Raw genomic sequence first — 24,528 nt, forward strand, 5'->3', positions numbered from 1 at the left:
GACGTTCAATAGCAAGTTTCAGAGTGTCTTCTGACATTCATTTTGGTCTTTTCTTTCTTTCCTGTCTTTTTAATAACGTCTTGCTTTTTTCATGTATGATGTCCTTGACGTCATTCCACAACTTGTCTGATCTTAAGTCATTGGTGTCGAATGTGTCAGATCTCTTCTTGAGATGGTCCTTAAATTCTGATGGAATATGCTCTAATTTTCTTCAGCTTCAACTTGAACTTCCGTATGAGCTATTGAGCATTCGGCCTCTGGCCATGTTCTGACTGATGATGTTGAGCTTTTCCATGGTCTCTTCCCACAGATGTAGTCAGTTTGATTCTTGTGTATTCTGTCCAGTGATGTCTACTTGTATAGTCATCGTTTATGTTGTCGAAAAAGATGTTCACAGTGAAGAAGTCGTTGGTCTTGTAAAATTGTATCATGCCATCTCATGATCTCCAGCATCATTTCTATCACCAAGGCCATATTTTCCAACTACTGATCCTTTCTTCTTTCCAACTTTCACATTCCAAATACCAATAATTATCAATGCATCCTGATTGCATGTTCTATCAATTTCAGACTGCAGAAGTTGATAAAAATCTCCAATTTCTTCATCTGTGGCCTTGGCGGTAGGTGAGTAAATTTCAGTAATAATCATATTAACTGGTCTTCCTTGTAGGCATATGGATATTATCCATCACTGACAGCATCGTGCTTCAGGGTACATCTTAAAATGTTATTTTTGACAACGATTGCAATGCTATTCCTCTTCAATTTGTCACTCCTGGCATGGTAGACCATGTGATTGTCTGATTCAGAATGGCCAATACCAGTCCGTTTCAGCTCACCAATGCCTAGGAGGAAACCCTGGTGGCCTAGTAGTTAAGTGCTGCGGCTGCTAACCAAAGGGTCAGCAGTTCGAATCCGCCAGGTGCTCCTTGGAAACTCTGTGGGGCAGCTCTACTCTGTCGTATAGGGTCGCTATGAGTCGCAATCAACTCAACAGCACTGGGTTTGGTTTGGTTTTGATTTAATGCCTGGAATATCGATGTTTATGTGTTCCATTTTATTTTTGATGATTTCCAACATTCCTAGATTCATACTTTGTATAGTCAAGGTTCCGATTATTAATGGATGTTTGCAGCTGTTTCTTCTCATTTTGAGTAGTGCCACATCAGCAAATGAAGGTCCTGAAAATTTGACTCCATCCACGTCATTAAGGTGGACACTACTTTGTGGGGGCAGCTCTTCTCCAGTCACCTTTAAGTGCCTTCCAACCTGAAGGGCTCATCAGTAATACTGATTTTTAATTACTGTTGTGTTCTGGGAGCCCTGGTGGCGCAGTGGTTAATATCAGACAGTGTCTACTGCTATTCATAAGGTTTTCACTGGCTAATTTTTTTCATTAGTAGAGCACCAGGTCTTTCTTCCTAGTCTGACCTAGTCTGGAAGCTCAGCTGAAACCCGTCCACCATAGGTGACCCTGCTGGTATTTGGATACTGGAGGCATAGCTTCCAACATCATAGCAACATACAAGCCCTCACAGCACAACACACTGACAGATGCGTGGGGGCTATATATATATGTGCACGTGTGTGTATGTGTGTGTGTGTTTATATATGTATTTGTATATATATATATAATTTTTTTTATAAAAATACAGGTAGCATAATATGTGTAATATATATTTTTTTATATACCATTTTTACATATATATTTAAAAATGTTTATAACAAAACATGTACCAATTCAACAATTTTTACATGTACACTTTGTAACACTGGTTACATTCCTCATTTTATGCAACCATCACCACTGTACTTTTCCAAATTATTTCACCACCATAAGAGAAATTTGGTGCCCCCCTAAGCAGTGACTCCTTTTTTGCCCTCCTTCTTACCCCTAGTAACCAATAGTAAACTTTAGTCCCTATATGTTTACCTATTTCACATAAGTGGGATCATTTTGTGACTGACATTTCACGCAAGATAACATTGTGAAGATTTATCCATGTTCTAACATGTATCTGGACTTCATTTCTGCTTCTTTTTTTTTTTTTTTTTATTGTGCTTTAAGTGAAAGTTTATAATTAAGTCAGTTTCTGGTACAAAAAGTTATACACACATTGTTATGTGACCCTAGTTGCTCACCCTACAATGTGACTGAACAGTCCTTCTCTTCACCCTATATTTCCCGTTGGACTTCATTTCTTTTTATGGCTGAGTAATATTCCATTGTGTGCATATACCACACTTTGTTTCTCCATTCATCTGTTGATGGACATTTGGTTGTTGCTATATTTTGGCTGTTGTGAATAGTGAACACAACACTATTTCTATTTGCTTCCCTTCCTTCAATTCTTCTGGGTATATACCTCGGATTGGGATTGCTGGGTCATGTGGTATTTCTATGTTTAACTTTTTGAGGGCCCACAAGCCATTTTCCACAGTGGCTGTACTGTTTTCCATTCCCACCAGCACTGGATGAGGGTTCCATTTTCTATACATCCTTGCCAATACCTGTTATTTTCTGTTTTGTTGATCATGGCCATTGTAGAGGGGTTGTAGTGGTATCTCATTGTGGTTTTGATTTGCATCTCCTTTTTTTTTTAATGACTAGTGGGTGTCCTGGATGGTGCGGTTAAGCACTTGACTACTAGCTGAAAAATTGGTGATTGAAACCCACCCAGAGGTACCTCGGAAGACAGGCTCCGATGCTTCTGAAAGGTTACAGCCTTGAAAACTTGATGGAACAGTTCTACTGTGCATACATTGGGTCACTGTGAGTTGGAATCAACCCAAGGGCAACTAACAACAATGTTGAACATCTTTTCATGTGCTTGTTGGGCATTTATATATTTATCATCTTTTGTGAAATATCTGTTCAAGTGCTTTGCCCATTTTTTGATTGGGCTGTTTGTCTTTTTTTGTGTAATACTGACTTTTAATTACTGTCGTGTTCTGGGAGCCCTGGTGGCACAGTGGTTAAGAGCTCGGTTGCTAAGCAAAAGGTTGGCAATTCAAATCCAGCCACTCCTTAGAAACACTATCGGGCAGTTCTGCTCTGTCCTGTAGGGTCACCATGAGCTGGAATCAACTCCGTGGCAGTGGGTTTTTTGTTTGTTTGTTTTTTCTTCATCATTGTTCTGAGGGATGAAGTAGTTTCAGAGGTTTTCACTTGGCTTTTCCTACAGTAGGAGCCCTGGCGGCACAGCGGGTAAAGCGCTCAGCTGCTAACTATAAGGTTAGCAGTTCAAACCCATTAGCCATTCTGTGGGAGAAAGATGTGGTAGTGTGCTTCCAGAAAGATTTATAGCCTTGGGAACCCTATGGGGCAGTTCTTTGTATAGGGTTGCTGTGAGTGAGAATTGAGTCAATGGCTGTGGGTTTTGGTATTTCCTATTATGAGAGCTTTTGCCATACAGATCATGGAATCGTTGTTGGGATTATTCTAACTGCCAACTATATAAATTCTGTTATGTACTTGGGGGGTAAAGACTGTCCACTGGGTGTGTCTTTTGGCCCACGGGACTCACTTATGAGCTGCACTTTTCCAAGGATACTATTTATTACCTCTACTCAGCAGGTTTTGCCTGGGCAGTTGGTTTTTTTGCTCCACACAGCTTTAACTGGGATTATTTTCTTGGTTCCATTCACGTGGTGGCTAGGCTAGTCTAAGACGGTTTCACTTATACATCTGGTGCCTTGGTGCTGGTCAGTGTGACCATTCTCTCTCCATTAGGCTAGTTTGGGCTTTCTTAGAAGATTGGTGGTCATCCCAGATATTTGGAGCTCAGAAGTTACACAGCCTCACTTCTACCAGGTTCTGTTTTTTTCAAAAACAAAGCACAGGACCAGATCCAAGAGCAGTTCCCATTGGAAAAGAGCATGTGGAATAAGATACTGTTACGGCCATCTTTGGAAACACAGACCACGTAGCTACTTCATCTGCTTTCTACCTTTCAAATTTTTGTAGACCTTTCTCATTTGTTTTTTGTTTTGTTTTTCTTTTAAGCTATTATCCTTTTTATATATATACTTAAAAATCTTATTTTAGTAAGAATTTAGCAGGGATACAAGTTTGATGCTTCATAGTTAATTGGCAGTCCTAATCTTAGTCACTCCATGTTGTCTTATTGGCCAACTGGAAAGCAGGTTGTGTTTAATTTCTGTTTCTTCTCAGCTGTCTTCTGATAATTCTCTTGGCCAGTTGCTATCAGTGGGTGAGGATAATGTGTGGGAGTGGTCTGCCCTGGGTGTAGGCAGTAAGGATTCTTTTATGTGGAGAACTGAAGCCTGTCTGCTTTTCATTATCACCCAGCACCAACAATTTTAAGTAACATCAGTGGTAAAATAACTGCTTTCAGTCAGAGTGGACTACTTCCACATACTTGTTTGCTGTGCCACTGCTCTTTGCTGAGGTTACTATACTATGTCATCCTGGGGTGTTTCATACCTAGTTATCTGAACGAGGGATAGAGAAAGATTCACTCCCTCTTTCACAGAGTGCAGGATAGGATTTTCCCATTGCAGGTCTTTTTTGTTTAATGGCTGTTGTTAGTTGCCATAGAGTCACTTCTGACTCATGGCGACCCCATGTGTGCTGAATAGAGCTTCTCCGTAGGCTTTTAAAGGCTATGGCCTTTCTGAAGCAGATTGCCAGGCCTGTCTTCTGAGGTGCATTGTGGGTGGGTTCCAACCACCAGCCGTTTGACTAGTAGTCGAGTGCTTAAGTGTTTGCACCACCCAGGGACTCCTTTGTTTGTTTAATGGTAGGTCATATCATTTAGGTCTCTACAGAGTCACATTTTAAGGGGAATTTTGACAAATTGGGTCATCCCCAGAAAAGTAAGCCAGGATGCAGAAAGACTTGGAGCATGCAGATACTGAAAATATGTAATCTGGAGAACAAAACAAAATGAAACTTAAATGACAACATGGTAACTGTTTTTCACATATTTGAAAATGACTAGAGAGGAAAGGAAACCCTGATGGTGCAGTGGTTAAGTGCTACAGCCGCTAACCAAAAGGTCGGCAGTTCGAATCCGCCAGGCGCTTCTTGGAAACTCTGAGGCGGTTCTCCTCTGTCCTGTTGGATTGCTATGAGCCAGAATTGACACTTTTACAATGGGTTTGGTTTTTGGTTTAAAGAGGAAAAAGTTGGATCTTTTTAAAAATGGAGTAGACTTTCATATGAAATAATGAGTTTTTGGCATTGTTTGAGTAGAGGCCATCAGCGGTGTCATTCCTGTGTGAGTGAGGGAGCTCTTTTCTACCTTGTATTCTTCCCAGTTATTGATCTGTCAAAATGGCTGCTTGAGATCATACTTATGGGGTATCATTATATTTTAAAAAGCATATTTGAAAAATAATTTCAAACTTTTCTGTTCCACAGGACTTAAATACTATTTATTCTTATCTTCACGGAATGGAGATCCTGTCAAATCTCAGGGAACATCAGCTTAGGTAAGTGTGGTGCTGTGGTTTAAGAGCGTGTGCTCTGGAGTTATTCGGTCAGTCATTCACCAAGTATTTGTTGAGCACCTTTTATATTCCTCATATTGTGTTTTTGGTGCTTGGGATTCCCATACATTTGATCCCTGGTTTCCTGGAGTTTATATTCTGGTAGTGGTGATTTTGAAATTGGGGGGAAATACTTACAATAAAAACTGTGTATACTATCCCATAACAACAGTTATTGAGAATACAGTTAAGCATGGTGATGTGAAATAAACTAATTGGGTAGGACTTGACTTTGGATGGTCAGTGAAGTCCTTTCAGATGACGTAACTTATGAGCAGATACCTGAATGACAGGGAGGAGCCAACCATGCCAAAAAAAGAGAGCATTTGTGGCTGGAGCATAGTGAGAAGAGAGGTAGAGAATGATGGAAGTTTGGATAGGTAGTCACAGAGGCCAATCTACTTACGGACTTTTGAAGAGTGGGAAAGGAATTTGCATTTACTTTTTGCAGTATCTCTTAGCCATGGGACCTTAAGCAAGTCTTAGCGTCTAAGTCTCATTTTGTCCTCCATAAAATAGGGATAATGATAGTATCTTTACTGCATTTTGAGGATTAAATGAGATTATCTAGAGCAAAGTACAGTGGTCACCACATAAATGCTTAGAATATGCTAGTGAGTTTTTAGGTACATAGGACAAACAAAACTTTTTTTTTTTTTGTAATTTGTATTGCTGTTTACTATGTCATCTGCTTAAGATGGGCAGGGCATGTATATTAAAGTGGAAGGAGCAGGACCCTTGATATGGCACCGGCCTCCCATGGACAAAACCTGTGAACTTTATGAGCTTTATTTTCTCTTCTGTAAAATGGGGTATCTGCCTGCTTACCTTATATCATTATGATTACACTTTAGAGTGATTTAATGCAGTAAGAGTTGTAACTTTGTGTAAAATTTTAGTTAATACATGTTTTTCTTCCATGACCAGCTCATCCACCACTTTTCCTTGCTGTTCCTTAAGCTTCTGGTTATCACCAGATTGCTAAAATGTAATTGTTTGAGATTTATTATTTTCTGTTTTCTTCTGTGTAATCAAAGATAATTCAGTGTTAGTGTATGTCAAACAACTACAGGAAGAAGAGAGAAGAAAACCGAAAACTAGAGCATTTAGTATACGAATTTAGATATGTGAAAGAGGTTTTTGTTTTACTGTATTTTTAAGTGCAAGCAAATACATTAGCAGATTTTTATTGTGTGCATACCTCTACCAATAACTGTACTTCACACTAAGCATTTAGTAGTGAATAAGACAAGTTTTAAATTTTATATTTTCATAATAAAATATAAAATTTCTCACACATTATTTGGTGTGAATTGACAGGTTTTATAATATATGTAATAAAGTTGTTGCCAATTAATAATTAAAAAAGAAAAAAAAACTTTTTCTTTTTTAATTGCTGTTTAGACAATATTCTTGCATTTTATGTATACATTTTTAAACCCCTGTAGTTCAGTGAAAATTTATTGGTAAGTCTGGTTATATTGTCTTGAGATAATTGCCACAGAATTTTTGAAAAAAATTTATTAAAATCTTCACAAATTTTTACCTTTTATATATTAGACTGATGTCTGCAAGAGCACGCTATGAAAGATACAGTGGCAATCAAATTCTTTTTTGGTAAGTATTTCCATAATTACCTTAAATTTATTACCTTTATGTTTAAATTTTTACTTTTAGCACTAAAAATCATTTGATTCTGTAACAATTTCTGTAGAGCAGATTGTAGTATAGTGAATAAACTATGAAGTATCATATGTAGAGAGTATATAGATATTAAGTATACAGTTCAATGAATTTTAATATATATATACACCTGTGTAACTATTGGAGTCCTGGTGGTATAGTGGTTAAGAGCTTGGCTGCTAACCAAAAGGTCGGCAGTTCCACCAGCCGCTCCTTGGAAACCCTGTGGGGCATTTTTACTCTGTCCTATACGGTCACGGTGAGTAGGAATTGACATGTTTGGTTTTTTTGTTTTGATGTTAACTATTAGCCAGATGAAAATATAGAAACATACCAGCTCTCTAGAAGGCTTCAGTCAATTCTCTTCTGGAAAGGTAATCACAGTTGTGACTTCTGTCACCATAGATTAGTTTTGCCTCTTTTTGTATTTAATGTACGTGGAATCTTTTGGCCAGGATTTTTTTGCTCAGTAAATGTTTAAGATTCCTCCATGTTTTTACATTCATTCTTTTTCACTGCCGTACAGTATATGAAAATACCACAATTCATTTATCCATTTCACTGTTAAGAATATTTGGATTGTTTCCAGTTTTTTACTATGATGAAGAAAGAGGTTTTTATGACCATTTTGTCATTTTGTGCCTTTATTTATTCATTCATGTTGGGCATATACCTAGAAATAAGATGACTAGAAATGTGCATGTTCAAATTTTAGGGGATACTGACAGTTTTCTAGGTTGTACCAATTTCAGTAACCAGCAGTGTGTATGGTAAGTTCGCGATGCGCTGCATCTTTGACAATCCTTGATACTGTGTTTTTTTGTTAGCTTGATTTGAATTTTAGCTACCCTGCTGATGAGGTATTTCATTGTGTTATCTCATTATGATTTTACACTTCCCGGTTGTAAACACGGCTAGGGGGCACTGTCTGACCTCCTCTAACCCCACAAGGGGGAAGGAGAACCAGATTAACAGCACAAGGCTGATTCCCACGAGGTAGAGGTCAGACAAGCCTCATCTCTCCACCGTCCCTACTAATTCTGACACCAACCAACTGTTCCCTCCCACAGCACTCTCTCCTTCTTGGCTGGGTTCCATAATTCATTGCAGTGTCCACACAGATCTCAAAGACCATACTCACAATTATGGGGGTTATTAGAGAAGGAATAGTTACAGTTCATGCGCAGGAACGTTCAAGATACAGTTCTTCCATCAGGATACCCTGTTTCCAGCTGTGCTTGTAGGTATACCTCTCCCTGGCCCTAGGTCTCTCCCCAAAGGCATTCAGCTTTCTCTCTTCATGGGCTGGGAAGCCCATCATACTGTCTCCTGCTGCTGGGTCTTCTCTCCTTTCTTGATGGTAGTGGGCTCTTCTTCCTGCTCTGGAATTGGCTCTCTTTTAAGGCAAAACTGACCAGTTCCCTTGGTAAGCCATTATTATCTTATTTGCACAGCCCCACCCAGTCATCTGGGTGAGAGTTACAAGACCAAGGCTAGAAAGACCGTACTAAGTAATTCATCATACAGCAGGCCACCCCCTGGTTTTTCTAGCCATGATTCTTTCCTGTTTGGAGGATAACTTCCCAATCGTTTTACCAGTCCAAAACAGTCATTAACAATTCGTTCTTCAGTAGGGCAAAGAGTCTGTCCAAAGGGTGAGTTTACTCAGGTACCATTCAGTTCTGCTGTGGGTTTCCATCTGATCTGGTGAGGTTCTCCAAAAGTCATCTCATCGTCACCCTTTCTGGCCTCTGCAAAATTCAGCTGAGAGAAGATTATCACCTTGCTCTGCGCCTCACAGATTATCAGCATAGCAAAGCCTTTAAGGGACTTTAGGTTGGCCAGCAGTGTCTCCCTCTTATTCTACTCTTTCACACTTACAGCTTCTATAATTACTGTTTTTACAATCCCAGTTAACCCTGTTAACAGCACTTAAAGCAGAATCATATAATCCATCAGCAGCTTCCCCACCCTCTCTTCCACAGACCCATCAGAAAAAGAAAAATCTATTCAGTGGGGATCCTTCCTTGTCCCCCTTATTTAATGTAAGCACACTCATGAAAGCATGTAAGCCAGCCACTTCATGCCTTTGTCTCCCCAGTTTTAGATAGCCAATGTTTAACTTGCCTGTCCCTATCAAACCAGTGGAAACCCTGGTTGCATAGCGGTTAAGAGTTTGGCAGCTAACCAAAAAGTCGGCAGTTTGATTCCACCGGTTGCTTCTTGTAAACCCTATGGGGTAGTTCTACTCTGTCCTGTAAGGTCACTATGAATTGAAATAGACTGGACAGTAATGGGGTTTTTTTGTTGTTGTTGTTGTTATCAATCCTCAGAAAAGACAAATATGTTACTTGGTCTTAAAGAATCTTCTGTTACGGTTGAGACTTTGAGCATTTGCATCCATAAGCAAAGTCCAGTCCAGAGCAAGCCATCAACTTGCGGCAGTCTACACCAGCTCACGGTGTCAGACATCCTTCTCTTCATTCTGTCGCATTCTGGTCAGCTCATCCCTAGCCATCCAAGCTAGGTCACTGGGTAGCAGCTTCAGGCTTGATCCTGTCACTTAAGGTAGCTCCTTTACACACTCTCATCCTTATCCCCCTTGGGCTAGGTCAGTGAGTTCACCTGTAAACTTAGGAGTCCACAAGTAACTCCATTTACTTCTGACCAGCCAGCTCTTCCTCTCTCTCATCCCTAGCCTCCGTGGGTTGGGTCAACAGGTGCCAGTGGAACATGTTCAAAATCAGCCCATCTCTTCATTGCTGTACTTCCCCCACTTTCACTTGTTGAGTGGACCCTGGTGGTCAGCCACAAGGGGGCAGACCAAGCTGTCTACTCACTGGCTCCCTTTAACTTCCAGTCCTGGAAGGGGACTCTTCTCCACGTACACTGACTTTTCCTGCTTTGATGCATCCCATAGCTTGGAAAGGACCCACTTTAGTGGACACTGACTTTTCCTGCCTCCATCTAATGGCAGACTGCTTGCTTAAAATTCAAAAAGCAAAGCAGTCACTCGTTTTTTTTCCTGCAGATTCTTGCTTCAAATGCAAATCTCCAGTTCTCTCAGCAGTTCTGGGTGGTTCCATATCTTTTCCAATGCAAATCTGGGTAGGGTTCAGGTTTTCAACCTAAGCCCCCGTTCTCTACACAGGTACCGCTTTGAAACAAAAAGCCTGTGTTTCTCCTTGGCAAATCCTAGTTCCCATTTTAGCATATCCAATCAAGTATTGACTGAAGGCACAGTTACATACTCTGTAAAATCTATAATACCCAATATTCATTTCTAGCATACATTTACATCTGGTATCCAACGTTAGGTAGAAGAAACATTTAATATCCATAGAACATTCAGATATATGCATAATCCTAAACACATAACCCTTTAAAAACTTTCCAGTTTAATCTTCTCTACACCTTAACTGTCTTTGCACTCAGATGCGTATGGCCTTGGGCCTCTGGGTGGGTGGAACCAGAAGGCCCTAATCCCCTATAAGTCATCCTGCTTATCTGGCCTAGCTTTTGCTGCAGGCCACTCCAGGTGCAGCTTTTCAGCCATTACAGGAAACAGCAACCAAAGCAGCTATCTAAGTAACAAAAGTTTCACTTTCTAAGCCTCTTCATTCTTTCTCTTACAAAGCACAGTGCTTACATGAGTCCGGAGCCATTGCAAAGAATCGTACTTCTGACTTGATCTGTAAAAATTGCGCAGGGATGGTGTCTGACTTCCTCCAACTCCACAAGTGGGAAAGAGAACCAGGATTAACAGCCCAAGGCTGATTCCCATGAGGCAGGTATCAGACATGCCTCCTCTCTCTGCCCTCCACCATTTTTACCAAGTCTGACACCAACTGTCCCTCCCATAGCACTCTTCCACTTCTCGGCTGGGTTCGATAATTCATTGCAGTGGCCACACAGAACTCAAAGATCATACTCAAAATTATGGGGTTTATTATAAGGTAAATAACAGTTACAATTCAGGCTCAGGAATGCTCAGGATACAGTTCTTTCATTAGGACAGCCCTTCCCAACCCTGCTCCCAGGCACGACTCCCCCTGGCCCTAGTCCTCTTCCCAAAGGCACTCAGCTTTCTCTTTCCATGGGCCCAGAAGCCCACCTCTCCATCTCCTGCTCCCAAGTCTCTCCTGCCATTGCTGCCCACTGTCTTCAGGATTAACAGCTTGCTCTCTCTCTTGGTCTCCTGCTTCCAGTAGTGTCTCAGTGGTCCAAAGGACTTTCTCTTTGCTTCCGGCTGTTCTTCCTTGGTGGTGGTAGGATCTTCCTGTCTGCTGTGGAATTGGCTCCCTTTTAAGGCAAAACTGACCAACTGCCTTGGTAGGCCACAATTACCCTATCACACAGTCTTGTCCAGTCACCTGGGTGGGAGTTATAAGACCAAGGCTAGAAAGGCTGCACACAAAAGTAATTAATCACACCATACCTGTTGACTAATGATGCTGAATTATTTTCATTGAAGTTTTTGACCATTTTTTAATTGGGCTGCTGTCTCTCGTTTTTATCGATTTGTAGAAATTCTTAGTTCTTTATCCAAGTTGTTTCTTAAATATATGTTTTTGCAAATATTTTCTTTTACTGTGTCATGGGTTGAATTATGTCCCCCCAGAAATGTGTGTATCTGCTTGGTTAGGCCATGGTTCCCAGTATTGTTGTCCTCCATTTTGTGATTGTAATTTTATGTTGAGAGGATTAGGGTGGGATTGTAATACCACCCTTACTCAGGTCACCTCCCTGATCCAAGATAAAGGGAGTTTCCCTGGGGTGTGGCCTGCACCACCTTTTATCTCTCAAGAGGTAAAAGGAAAGGGAAACAAGCAGAGAGTTGGGGACCTCATACCACCAAGAAAGCAGCACCAGGAGCAAAGCATATCCTCTGGACCTAGGATCCCTGCGCCTGAGAAGCTGTTCAACTAGGGGAGGATTGAGGACAAGGACCTTCCTCCAGAGCCAACAGACAGAGTGAGCCTTCCCCTGGAGCTGACACCCTGAATTTGGACTTGTAACCTAATAGCCTGTGAGAGAATAAATTTCTTTTTGTTAAAGCCATCCACTTGTGGTAATTCTGTTATAGCAGTACTAGATGACCAAGACATACTGTATGGCTTACCTTTTTACTCTTAACGGCGTCTTTTGAGAATGAGAAATTCCTAACTTACTCAATTTGTGCTTTGTAATTAGTGCTTTTTGTACCCTGTTTAAAAAAAAAAAAATCTTGCCCTTCCTCAAAATTTTAAAGATATTCTTCTGTTATTCTAAAAGTTTTGATGTTTTAGTTTTCAAATTTAGATCTGTAATTCTTCTTGGAATTGATTTTTATTGATGGGATAAAGCAGGATATAAGATTGGTTTTTCTTAATTTGAAAAAATAGTCATTAAAAATGGCAGTAATTAGCCCATTACATGTTAACATAAATAATGTATTTTATGAAAAATAGGCACATTTTCCAGAACAAGAAAATTTAATTATATATTTGAAAATCTAACATCTGGCTCACATCAGTTGGATTCTTATATCTTCTGTATTAAATCTGTCGCAATATGGTTTTTTAAATACGACCTCAAACAGATACGAAGCTGGAAAAGTGAGGAGTATTTTGGTAGCTTTTTCAAATAAATTGTGGATATCTTTTTTTTTTTTTACCACAGGTAATTTTTTTAACTGGGAATATTCTTTTTTAATTGTGCTTTAATTGAAAGTTTACAGCTCAAGTTAATTTCTCATACAAAAATTTATATACATATTGTTATGTGACACTAGTGGCAATCCCTGTAATGTGACAGCACATTCTCCCTTTTCTACCCAAGGTTTCCCATGTCCATCCAATGAGCTCCTGTTTCTTCCTGCCTTCTCATCCTACCTCTGGGCAGGAGCAACCCATTTGATCTCCTCTGTCTGCTTGAACTGAAAAGCACACTCTGCACAAGTATTTTATGTATCATAGTCTAGTCTAATCTTTTTCTGAAGAGTGGGCTGCGGGAATGGTTTTAATTCTGAGTTAACAGAATGTTCAGGCTGCATGGCGTAGGGGGTTCCTCCGGTCTCAGACCATTAAGTCTGGTCTTTTTACGTAAATTTCAGTTCTGTGCCATACTTTTCTCTTTTTCTATCGGGGACTCTCTGTTGTGTTCCCCATCAGGGTGGTGATTGGTGGTAGCCAGGCACCATCTAGTTCTTCTGGTCTCAGGCTGATAGAGTCTCTGGTTATGTGGCCCGCTAGTCTCTTGGGCTCATATTTTCTTTGTGTCTTTGGTGTTCTTCTTTCTCATTTGCTCCAAGTTGGTTGGAACCAATTCATGCATCTTAGATGGCCGCTTGCAGGCTTTTAAGACCCCAGATGCCAAAGTGGAATGCAGAATATTTTCTTAATAAACTTTGTTATACCAGTTGACCTAGGTGTCCCCTGAAACCGTGGTCCCCAGCCCATAGCCCGGACTGCTCTGTCCTGTGAAGTGTTTGGTTGTGTTTGGAAACTTCTTAGCTTTTGGTTTAGTCCTGTATTGTGTGTTGTCCTCCCCTTCACCTAAGGTGATTCCTGTCTACAATCTAGTTAGTGAATTCCTGTCTCCCTTCCTGCCTACCCTGGGAACCATCAAAGAACCTTTTCTTGAGTTCTTACAATAGTGGTATCGTACAATATTTGTCCTTTTGCGACTAATTTCACTCAGCATAATGCCTTCCAGATTCATCCATGTTGTGGGACGTTTCATGGGTTCATCATTATTCTATGTCATTGCTGATCATAGGTGGATGAATTTACATCTGGATTCTCAATTCTGTTCCATTGGTCTGTGTATCGGTTGTTGTACCAGTACCAGGCTGTTTTGGCTACCGTGGCGGTGTAATAGGATCTGAAATCAGAAAGCGTGAGGCTTCCCCCTTTTTTTCCTTCAGTATTGCTTTACTTATCTGTGGCCTCTTCTCTTTACATATGAAGTTAGTGATTTGTTTTTCCATCTGGTTAAAATATGTTGTTGGAATTTGGATCGGGATTGCATTGCATCTATAGTTCGCTTTGGGTAGAATTAACATTTTCACAGTGTTGAGTCTTCTTATCTATGAGCAAGGTATGTTTTTCCACTGCCATAGGTCTCTGTTGGTTTCTTTAATAGTGTTGTGTAATTTTCTTTGTACAGGTCTTTTACATCTCTGGTTGAATTTATTCCTAAGTATTTTATCTTCTTGGGGGCTATTGTAAATGGTATTGATTTGGTGATGTGCATTTTGAAGTTCTCTTTGTTGGTGTAGAGGAATCCAACTAATTTTTTATATTTATCTTGTATCCTGATACTCTGCCGAAATCTCCTATTAGTTCCAGTAGTTTTCTTGTGGATTCTTTGGGGTTTTCGGGTATAAGATCGTATCATCTGCAAATAGGGATACTTTTACTTCTTCCATAACAATTTAGATGCCCTTTATTTCTGTTTCTTGCCTTATTGCTCTGGGTAAGACCTCCAGTACAGTATTGAATAAGAGTAGGGATAAAGAGCATCCTTGTCTGGTTTCTGTTCTTGAGGAGAATGCTTTCAGACTCCCTCTGTTTAGGATGATGTTGGCTGTTGGCTTTGAATAAATGACCTTTATTATGTGGAGGAATTTCCTCTCTCTCCCTATTTCGCTGAGAGTTTTTATCATGAATGGGTGTTGGACTTTGTCAGATGCCTCTCTGCATCAATTGATAAGATCATGTGGTTCTTATCTTTTGTTTTATTTATGTGATGGATTATATTGACAGTTTTTCTAACGTTGAGTCATCCCTGCAAACGTGTATGAATCCCATTTGGTCACAGTGAATTATTTTTTTGATATATTGTTGAATTCCATTGACTAGAATTTTATTGAGGATTTTTGTGTCTATGTTCATGAGGGATATTGGTCTGTAATTTTCTTTTTTTATGGTGTCTTCACCTGGTTTTGGTATCAGGGACTTGCTGGCTTCATAGAATGAGTTTGGGAGTATTACCAGACTTTTCTATGCTCTGAAATACCTTTAGTAGTTGTCTTAGTTATCTAATGCTGCTATAAAAGAAATACCACAGGTGGAGGCTTTAACAAAGAGAAGTTTATTTTCTCACAGTGAAGTAGGCTAAAAGTAGAAATTCAGGGTGTCAGGTCCAAGGGGGGCTTTCTCTCTCCGTCGGCCTTCTCATCAGTCTTCCCTCAGACTAGGAGCTTCTCTGGGCAGGGACCCCAGGTCAGAGGATGCGCTCTGCTCCTGGCATTTCTTTCTTGGTGGTATGAAGTCCCCGTTTCTCTGCTCGCTTCTCCTGTATCTCAAGAGATTGCCTCAAGACACAATCCAGTCTTGTAGGTTGAGTCCTTAGGTTGAGTCCTGCCTCATTAATACAACTGCTGCCCATCCTCCCTCATTAACATCATAGAGGCAGGATTTACAACATGTAGGAAAATCACACGATACTGGGCATCATGACCCAGCCAAATGGATAACACAGATTTTTGGGGGGACATAATTCAATCCATGACAGTAGTAGTGGTGTTAATGTTCTCTGAAAGTTTGGTAGAATTCTCCAGTGAAGCCTTCGGGGCCAGGGCTTTTTTGGGAGGAATTTTTTTAATTACCTTTTTAATCTCTTATTTTGTTATAGGTTTATTTAGTTTTTCTACCTTGGTTTAGGTAGGTAGTGTGTTTTTAGAAATTCGTCGATTTCCTCTGTTTTCAGAATTGTTGGAGTACAGCTTTTCATAGTTTTCTGTTAAGATTCTTTTAATTTCAAGTGGGTCTGTTGTAATATTGCCCATCTCATTTTTTATTCAGGTTATAGGCTTCTTCTCCTGTTTTTTTTTGTTTTGTTTTGTTTTGTTTTTGTGTGTGTGTGTGTCTGTGCATCAGTTTGGCCAGTGGTTTATTCATTGTAATCTTTTCAAATAATCCACTTTTGGTCTTGTTGACTCAATTATTTTTCTGTTCTGTTTTGTTTATTTCTGCTCTAATTTTTATTCCATTCTTCTGGTGTCCAGGGGCTTCTTTTGCTGTTCTCTTTCTGTTTGAGTTATAGGGTTGTTTTAATTTTGGCCCTTTTTTCTTTTTGGATGTGTACATTTATTGCTATAAATTGACCTCTGAGCACTGCTTTTGCTGTGTCCCAAAGGTTCTGCTAGAATGTGTTTTCATTCTCATTTGATTATATGAATTTCTTTATTCAGTCCTTAATTTCTTCTGTAACCCGGTAGTTTTTAAGCAAAGTATTATTCAGTTTCCATATGTTTGATTTTTTTCCCTTTGCTTTTTGTGTTATTGATTTTTACTTTTATTGCTTTGTGGTCAGAAAAGATGCTTTGTAATATTTCGATGTTTTGGATCCTGTTAAATCTTGCTTTGTGGCCTAATATGTGGTCTCTTCTGGAGAATGCTCCATGTGCATTGGAAAAGAAAGTATACTTGGCTGCTGTTAGATGGAGTGTTCTGTATGTGTCTGTGAGATCAAGTTGTTTGATTCTGGCATTTAGATCTTCTGTGTCTTTATTAAGGTTCTTTCTAGATGTTCTGTCCTTCACCAAAAGTGGTGTGTTGAAGTCTCCTACTACTGTTGTGGAGCTGTCTATTTCTCTCTTCAGTGTTGTTAGTTTGTTTTATGTATTTTGGAGCCCTGTTGTTGGGTGCATATGTATTTATTATGGTTATGTCTTCCTGGTGTATTGACTCTTTAATCATTATATAGTGTGCTTCCTTATCCTTTGTAATGGATTTTGCTTTAATGTCTATTTTGTTGGAGCTTGATATTGCCACACTTGCTCCTTTTTGACTGTTGTTTGCTTGATGTATTTTTTTTCCCTCCTTTGAGTTTTAGTTTTTTTGTGTCTTTGAGTCTAACTTGTGTCTCTTGTAGGCAGCATATAGATGGATTGTGTTTTTTTATCCATTCTTCCACCCTCTGTCTTTTTATTGGTTCATTTAGTCCATTGAGATTCAGCGTAGTTATTGATAGATATGAATTTACTGCTATCATTTTGATATTTTTGTGTGTGCGTGTGGTCAGCACTTTCTTTGTTCACTTAATTTTCTGTGCTGAGTTGTTCTTCTTTATGTATTTTCTTTTCATCCTTTTCATTGTTGATTTTGTTGCTTCTTTATGTTTTCTTCTTTTTTATTTTGATGTGTAGGTTTGTTACTTTCCTTTGTGGTTAACTTAAAATTTACCTCCGTTTTCTTAAGTTTAAACCAATCTTTTGTTTCTTGATGTCACCTTAACTTCCTCTCCATGTGAAATTTCTATGGGTGCACTATTTTGTCCCTCTTTTTTGTTTTGATGTTGTCTTCTTTCACATGTTAATGTCTGTGTTTCCCTATTTTCGTTTTTTTAGGTTTGACTTATTTTTGTGACTTTCCTATCTGGGTTGATATCTGCATGTTCTGTCCTGTGTTCTAGTCTTGGGTTGTTATCTGATAATATGGTTTCTCTAACCCGTGAACTTCTTTTAGTATTTTTGTAATTTTTGTTTGGTTTTTACAAATTCCCTTAACTTCTGTTTATCTGGAAACGCCCTAATTTCACCTCTTTGTTTGAGAGACAGTTTTGCTGGATATGTAATTCTTGGCTGGCTTTTTTTTTCCTTCAAGGCTTTACTTATGTCATCCAGTTGTGTTCTTGCCCGTATGGTTTCTGGTGAGTAGTCTGAGCTTACTTAGTCTTATTGACTCTGAGTAGTCTGAGCTTACTTAGTCTTATTGACTCTCCGTTTCGTTTATCCCTAGTTGCTCTTAAATTCTCTCTTTATCTTTGGTTTTGGTAAGTTTGGTTATAATATGTCTTTGTGACTTTCTTTTGGGATCTACCCTGTGTGGAAGTTTTCTGCCGGCAAATCTTCAACAATTTTCTCTGTAGTTTCTGTTACACCCCACATGTTCTGGTACTCTAGTCACTCGTAGGTTATTCCTCTTGATAGAGTCCCACATAATTCTTAGGGTTTTGTTTTTTTTTTAAATTCTTTTATTTGGTTTTTCCTCAAAATAATTAGTGTCAAGTGCTTTGTCTTCAGTCTCACCAGTTCTGACTTCCATTGCCTCAATTCTGGTCCTGTGACTTTCTATTGAGTTGTCTAATACTAAAATTTTATTGTTAATCTTTTGGATTTCTATTTGCTGTTTCTTTATGTGTTCTAGCAGCCTGTTAAATTTGTTATTTTGCTCTTGTATAGCTTCGTAAATTCCTTTATTGTTTTGTCTTTTTGTTCTTTGACTTGGTCTTCATTTAGCCTGATATCCTTCCTGATCTCTTAAAGAACTTTGTGTATTAATCTTTTGAATTCTACCTCCTGTAACTCCAAGATCTTCTCTTCCTCTGGGAGGTTTTCTGGTTCTTTTTTTTTTTTTGGTTGCCTGCAGAAGCTGTTATGGTCTGCCTCTTTACGTGATTTGAATTTACTGTTGTCTCTGAGACATCAATAAGTTAATAGATTTATTTATTTTATGTTTGCTTACTGTGTCCTAGCTTCTTGTTTTACTCTGCCCAAATAGGCTGGTCATGTGAGCTACTTTGACTATTAGCATCTTTGAAGCTCTCACGCCCTGTCATCAGATGTTTAGAGCTGCCACTAGGTATGTGAACCCAGGATTCTGTTTACTTTTCTTGTGTGGATTCAGCTCAGTTGTCCAGGTCATCAGTCACTGAATGTGTGGTGCAGGCTCACATGTACTGTCCTGGATGGGCAGGGCTATGTAGGGGTGATTGGAGCAGGCAAAGGTATCTGACTGCAGTAGGGGGTTATGTGCTAAGCAGGGTAGGGAGCTGTCAGCTGCCCCTGAGTGCCTTGGTGGAAGGCGTGTCCCTGTTCCCTAGAGCACGTAGGTGCATAGGTTTTGCAGCCATACTTTGGGCCCCAAATTCCATTTATTGTAAGGACTGGGAGGCACCACTTATTCTCGGATTCCTTTCATGGGTGACCTGGTGGAGTGTTTGGAGCCACCCGTCCTCAGGCCCCTGATATGGGTAGGTGGGGACCCTGCTTAATGGGCAGGATGGTGTCAAACGTCACGAATCTACCACTCCCCTTTAGCTGTTACGATTTAAAATAGGTTTCATGTATATACCCTGTTCTGTGCTGATGAGGGCGTACGCTGTTGAAATGGACCCACACCGTCTAGGTAGGGGTGAAAGTCATCCGAAGTCCATGGACCCTTTATGCTTGTGCATAGGCAAAGGGGCAGTGCCTACCCTGAAGTTCCGGATTAGGGGAGCTGGCAGATTGTTTTTTTTCCTGTTTATTTGTTGACTCCCCAAAGCAGGAGACTGACTTGGGCATGAAGGGTCCCACTTGCAGCCTGGAGTGTGCAGCTATCCCTGAACGCTGCATGACCAGGACCGTAGCAGAGCAAGGAGGCGGTGGGTAAGGGGGAGAGAGGTACTTTCCAGTGGGGGTAGGGTTGTTTTGATTCTTCCGATAGGTTAGATGCTTGCAGTTAACTTCCGCAGACCCAGCGCTGCTTCCCCCTGGCTCCAGACACATGTTCAGACTCTGCGTTGCTCAGTTTCTCCCAATGTGGAAAATGCTTCCCAAGTGCTATTGCTTGCCTCAGCCTGTGTGCACCAGCCGATCTAGCCTGTAGGGTGCTGGACAGGTCAGGTCTGGCAAATCCTCGCTACTTCGGCACTCTCTCTCCCTTCCCCTGCTCCTCAGTCCAACTCCTCAACTTTGTCTTTGGTGGTCAGGGCTCCTAGATTGTCATAAATCATCGTTTTACTTGTTTTCTTGGCTCTTTGTTGTAAGGGGGACCACAGGAAGCATCTGACTATTCCGCTATCTTGACTCAGCTGCCCCTGAATATTCTTCTTTGATACAACGCCAGACCTTGACAGCTTTCTTAAAGGCTCTTTGTAATGTGGAATCTGAATGCTTGTGCTCTGTTGCAGTAAAACCATGGTGTATCTCGTACTTGGAGTGAATCATTCATTTATCACCGCATGATTTTATATCATCATGCATTGGTCATTTGGAAAATATTGGTGTAGTGAGTCATGTAGCTCTTCCAAATTTTGACCCATTTTATTGTGAATTATTTAAAAAAACACATCTGTTAAGATCACCACCAGTCTCATCAGAAAAGTTGAGGGAAGTATGATGTCTTAGTTATTTAGTGCTGCTATAACAGAAATACCACAAGGGAATGGCTTTAACAAAGAGAATTTTATTCTCTCACAGTCTGGCAGGCTACAAGTCCAAATTTGGGGCTCCAGCTCCAGGGGAAGTCTTTCTCTCCCTGTTGGCTCTGGAGGAAGGTCCTTGTCATCAATCTTCTCTGGTTGAGAATCTTCTCAGCACAGGGACCTTGAGTCCAAAAAACACACTACGCTCTACCTGCTTCTTTCTTGGTGTATGAGATCCCCCTGTCTGTCTGCTCACTTCTCTTTTTTATATCTCAAAAGAGATTGGCTGAAGACAAAATGTAATCTTGTAGATTGAATCCTACCTCATTAACATAACTATTACTAATCTCATGAATATCATAGAGGTGTCACTTTATTGTGTTCTGGCTTTTCTTATTTATGTTGAAGTGTCAGTAACTGGTGTTACTGTTACTCGTTTGCTGGCAAAGTTTTTTTCCTCTGGTTGCTTCTGAGGTTTTTCTCTTTCTTTCCTTTTGCTTTCAGCAGTTGCATCTAATGTTCCTTGGTGTGCTTTTCTTTGGATTTATTCTTTTTGGGGTTTGTAGACTATTATGGATTGCATTGTGTCCCCAAAAAATATGTGTTGTAAATCCTAAACTCTATGCTTGTGATTATAATCCCATTTGGGAATGAGTTCTGTTGTTATGTTAATGAAACAATTAGTATACTACAGGATGTCTTAAATCAATCTTTTATGAAATATAAAAAAGACATTAAACAAGCAAGCAAGAGAAGCAGAGATGGGGGAAGATAGATGCCAAGTCACATGAAGATTGCCCAGGAACAGAAGCTCAGAAGAGATAAGGACCTTCCTTCAGAGCTGACAAAGAGAGAAAGCTTTCCCCTAGAGCTGTTGTTGCTGTTAGGTGCCATCGAACGAAACACTGTGCGGTCCTGAGCCATCCTTACAATCGTTGCTATGCTTGAGCTCATTGTTGCAGCCACTGTATCAGTCCACCTCATTGAGGGTCTTCCTCTTTTCCGCTGACCCTGTACTCTGCCAAGCATGATGTCCTTCTCCAGGGATTGATCCCTCCTGACAACATGTCCAGAGTATGTAAGACATACTCTCGCCATCCTTACCTCTAAGGAGCATTCTGGCTGTACTTTTTCCAAGACAGATTTGTTCATTCTTCTGGCAGTCCATAGTATGTTCAATATTCTTCGCCAGCACCACAATTCTAAGGCATCAGTTCTTCTTCGGTCTTCCTTATTCATTGTCCAGCTTTCACATGCATATGATGCGATTCAAAATACCATGGCTTGGGTCAGGCGCACCTTAGTCTTCAAGGTGACATCTGTGCTCTTCAACACTTTAAAGAGGTCCTTTGCAGCAGATTTACCCAACGCAATGTGTTTTTTGATTTCTTGACTGCTGCTTCCATGGCTGTTGATTGTGGATCCAAGTAAAACAAAATCCTTGACAACTTCAATCTTTTCTCCATTTATCATGATGTTGCTCATTGGTCCAGCTGTGAGGATTTTTGTTTTCTTTATGTTGAGGTGCAATCCATACCGAAGGCTGTGGCCTTTGATCTTCATTGGCAAGTGCTCAAGTCCTCTTCACTTTCAGCAAACAAGGTTGTGTCAGTTGCATAATGCAGGTTGTTAATGAGTCTTCCTCCAATCCTGATGCCCGTTCTTCTTCATATAGTTCTGCTTCTTGTATTATCTGCTCAGCATACAGATTAAATAGGTATGGTGAAAGAATACAACCCTGACGCACACTTTTCCTGACTTTAAACCAATCAGTATTCCCTTGTTCTGTCAAAACAACTGCCTCTTCATCTATGTAAAGGTTCCTCTTGAGCACAATTAAGTGTTCTGGAATTCCCATTCTTCACAATGTTATCCATAATTTGTTATGATCCATACAGTCGAACGCCTTTGCATAGTTAATAAAACACAGGTAAACATCCTTCTGGTATTTCTGTTTTCAGCCAGGATCCATCTGACATCAGCAATGATATCCCTGGTACCACGTCCTCTTCTGAAACCAGCCTGAATTTCTGGCAGTTCCCTGTCGATGTACTGCTGCAGCCATTTCTGAATGATCTTCAGCAAAATTTTGCTTGCATGTGATAATCAGTGATATTGTTCTATAATTTCCACATTCGGTTGGATCACCTTTCTTAGGAATAGGCATACATATGGATCTCTTCCAGTCAGTTGGCCAGGAAGCTGTCATCCATATTCCTTGGCATAGACGAGTGAGCACCTCCAGCGCTGCATCTGTTTTTTGAAACATCTCAATCTATGTTGCATCAATTCCTGGAGCCTTGTTTTTTGCCAGTGCCTTCAGAGCAGCTTGGACTTCTTCCTTCAGTACCATCGGTTCCTGATCATATGCCACCTCTTGAAATGGTTGAACATCGACTAATTCTTTTTGGTACAATGACTCTGTGTATTCCTTCCATCTTCTTTTGATGCTTCCTGTGTCATTTAATATTTTCCCCATAGAATCCTTCACTATTGCAACTTGAGACTTGAATTTTTTCTTCAGTTCTTTCAGTTTGAGAAACGCCAAGCATGTTCTTCCCTTTTGGTTTTCTATCTCCAGCTCTTTGCACATATCATTATAGTACTTTACTTTGTCTTCTCGAGCTGCCCTTTGAAATCTCTGTTCAGTTCTTTTGCTTCATCAATTCTTCCTTTTGCTTTAGCTGCTTGATGTTCGAGAGCAAGTTTCAGAGTCTCCTCTGACATCCATCTTGGTCTTTTCTTTCTTTCCTGTCTTTTCAATGACCTCTTGCTTTCTTCATGGATGATGTCCTTGATGTCATTCCACAACTTGTCTGGTCTTCGGTCACTAGTGTTCAATGTGTCTAATCTGTTCTTCAGATGGTCTCTAAATTCAGGTGGGATGTACTCAAGGTCATATTTTGGCTCTCATGGACTTGCTCTATTTTTCTTCAGTTTCAGCTTGAACTTGCATATGAGCAATTGATGATCTCTTCCACATTCGGCCCCTGGCCTTGTTCTGACTGATGATATTGAGCTTTTCCACTGTCTCTTTCCACAGATGTAGTCAGTTTGATTTCTGTGTGTTCCATCTGGTGAGGTCCATGTGTATAGTCGCCGTTTATGTTGGTGAAAGAAAGTCTTTGCAATGAAGAAGTCATTGGTCTTGCAAAATTCTATCGTTTGATCTCCGGCACTGTTTCTGTCACCAAGGCCATATTTTCCAGCTACTGATCCTTCTTCCTTGTTTCCAACTTTTGCATTCCCTTCGCCGGTAATTATCAATACATCTTGATTGCATGTTTGATCAATTTCAGACTGCAGCAGCTGATCAAAATCTTCTATTTCTTCATCTTTGGCTCTAGTGGTTGGTGCGTAAATTTGAATAATAGTCGTATTAACTGGTTTTCCGGCGTATGGATATTATCCTATCACTGACAGCGTTGTACTTCAGGATAGATCTTGAAACGTTCTTTTTTGACCATGAATGCAACACCATTCCTCTCGAAGTCGCCATTCACAGCATAGTAGAGTATATGACTGTCCGATTCAAAATGGCAAATACCAGTCCATTTCCACTCACTAATGCTTAGGATATTGATGTTTATGTGTTCCATTTCATTCTCCTAGAGCAGGCATCTTTAATTTGTACTTGGAGCCTCTTGAACTGTGAGAAATCAATTTCTGTTTGTTAAAGCCTCCCACTTATTTTCTTTTATAGCAGCATTAGACAACTAAGACATAGACCTTTTTAACTTCTGTGATTTCATCTCTTTCATCAATATGGGAATATTCTCAGCAAGCATTCATTTATTGCTTCTTTCTTTTTTCTCTCCTTTTCTGAGATTCTAGTTACATTGAAGTTATTTCTTTTCTCTTTGTTCCATATTCCTTTGTTTTCCATCCTTTTTGCTATTGTTCAGTCTGTATATTTTTTAATAACTTCTTTGTGAATTCCAGTCTTCTGCTGTTCCTAGTTGTGTATTCAGTCCACCTTTTGAATTAATTATTAATTAGCTGTTATACTTTTCAGTCTGAATTCGTGTTTCGTTTTCATAGATCCCAGTTATGAGATGGAGTTCTCCATATTTTCCTTCAATTTCTTACATACAGTCCATCTTTCCCCATTGGTTTTAGATTATTTGGTTCCATTCTCAGGAATCTTGGTCTTTTTGATTGAATGCCAGACACTGTATGAAATGTGTGGAAGCTCTAGATAATATTGTCTTCCTC

General features: G+C 39.9%; 1 protein-coding gene across 14 annotated transcripts in view; it reads left to right on the forward strand.

Moving 5' to 3' along the window:
* Positions 1-24,528, forward strand: part of RAPGEF6 (Rap guanine nucleotide exchange factor 6) — a 267,271-nt gene that overhangs the window by 41,878 nt on the left and 200,865 nt on the right. For 9 of the 14 annotated variants that reach the window (XM_023548454.2, XM_023548476.2, XM_023548463.2 and 6 more), the window contains 2 exons: positions 5,387-5,457; positions 7,075-7,131. In XM_023548454.2, coding sequence (XP_023404222.1) covers positions 5,387-5,457; positions 7,075-7,131 — 128 coding nt within the window. Of the gene's footprint in view, positions 1-570; positions 625-2,611; positions 2,774-5,386; positions 5,458-7,074; positions 7,132-7,507; positions 7,572-24,528 lie in introns of those variants that run through there. The other 5 variants (XM_064275393.1, XM_064275400.1, XM_064275404.1 and 2 more) reach the window with 4 other exon arrangements.

Source organism: Loxodonta africana, chromosome 2, assembly GCF_030014295.1.
Source record: "Loxodonta africana isolate mLoxAfr1 chromosome 2, mLoxAfr1.hap2, whole genome shotgun sequence".
NCBI lineage: Eukaryota > Metazoa > Chordata > Mammalia > Proboscidea > Elephantidae > Loxodonta > Loxodonta africana.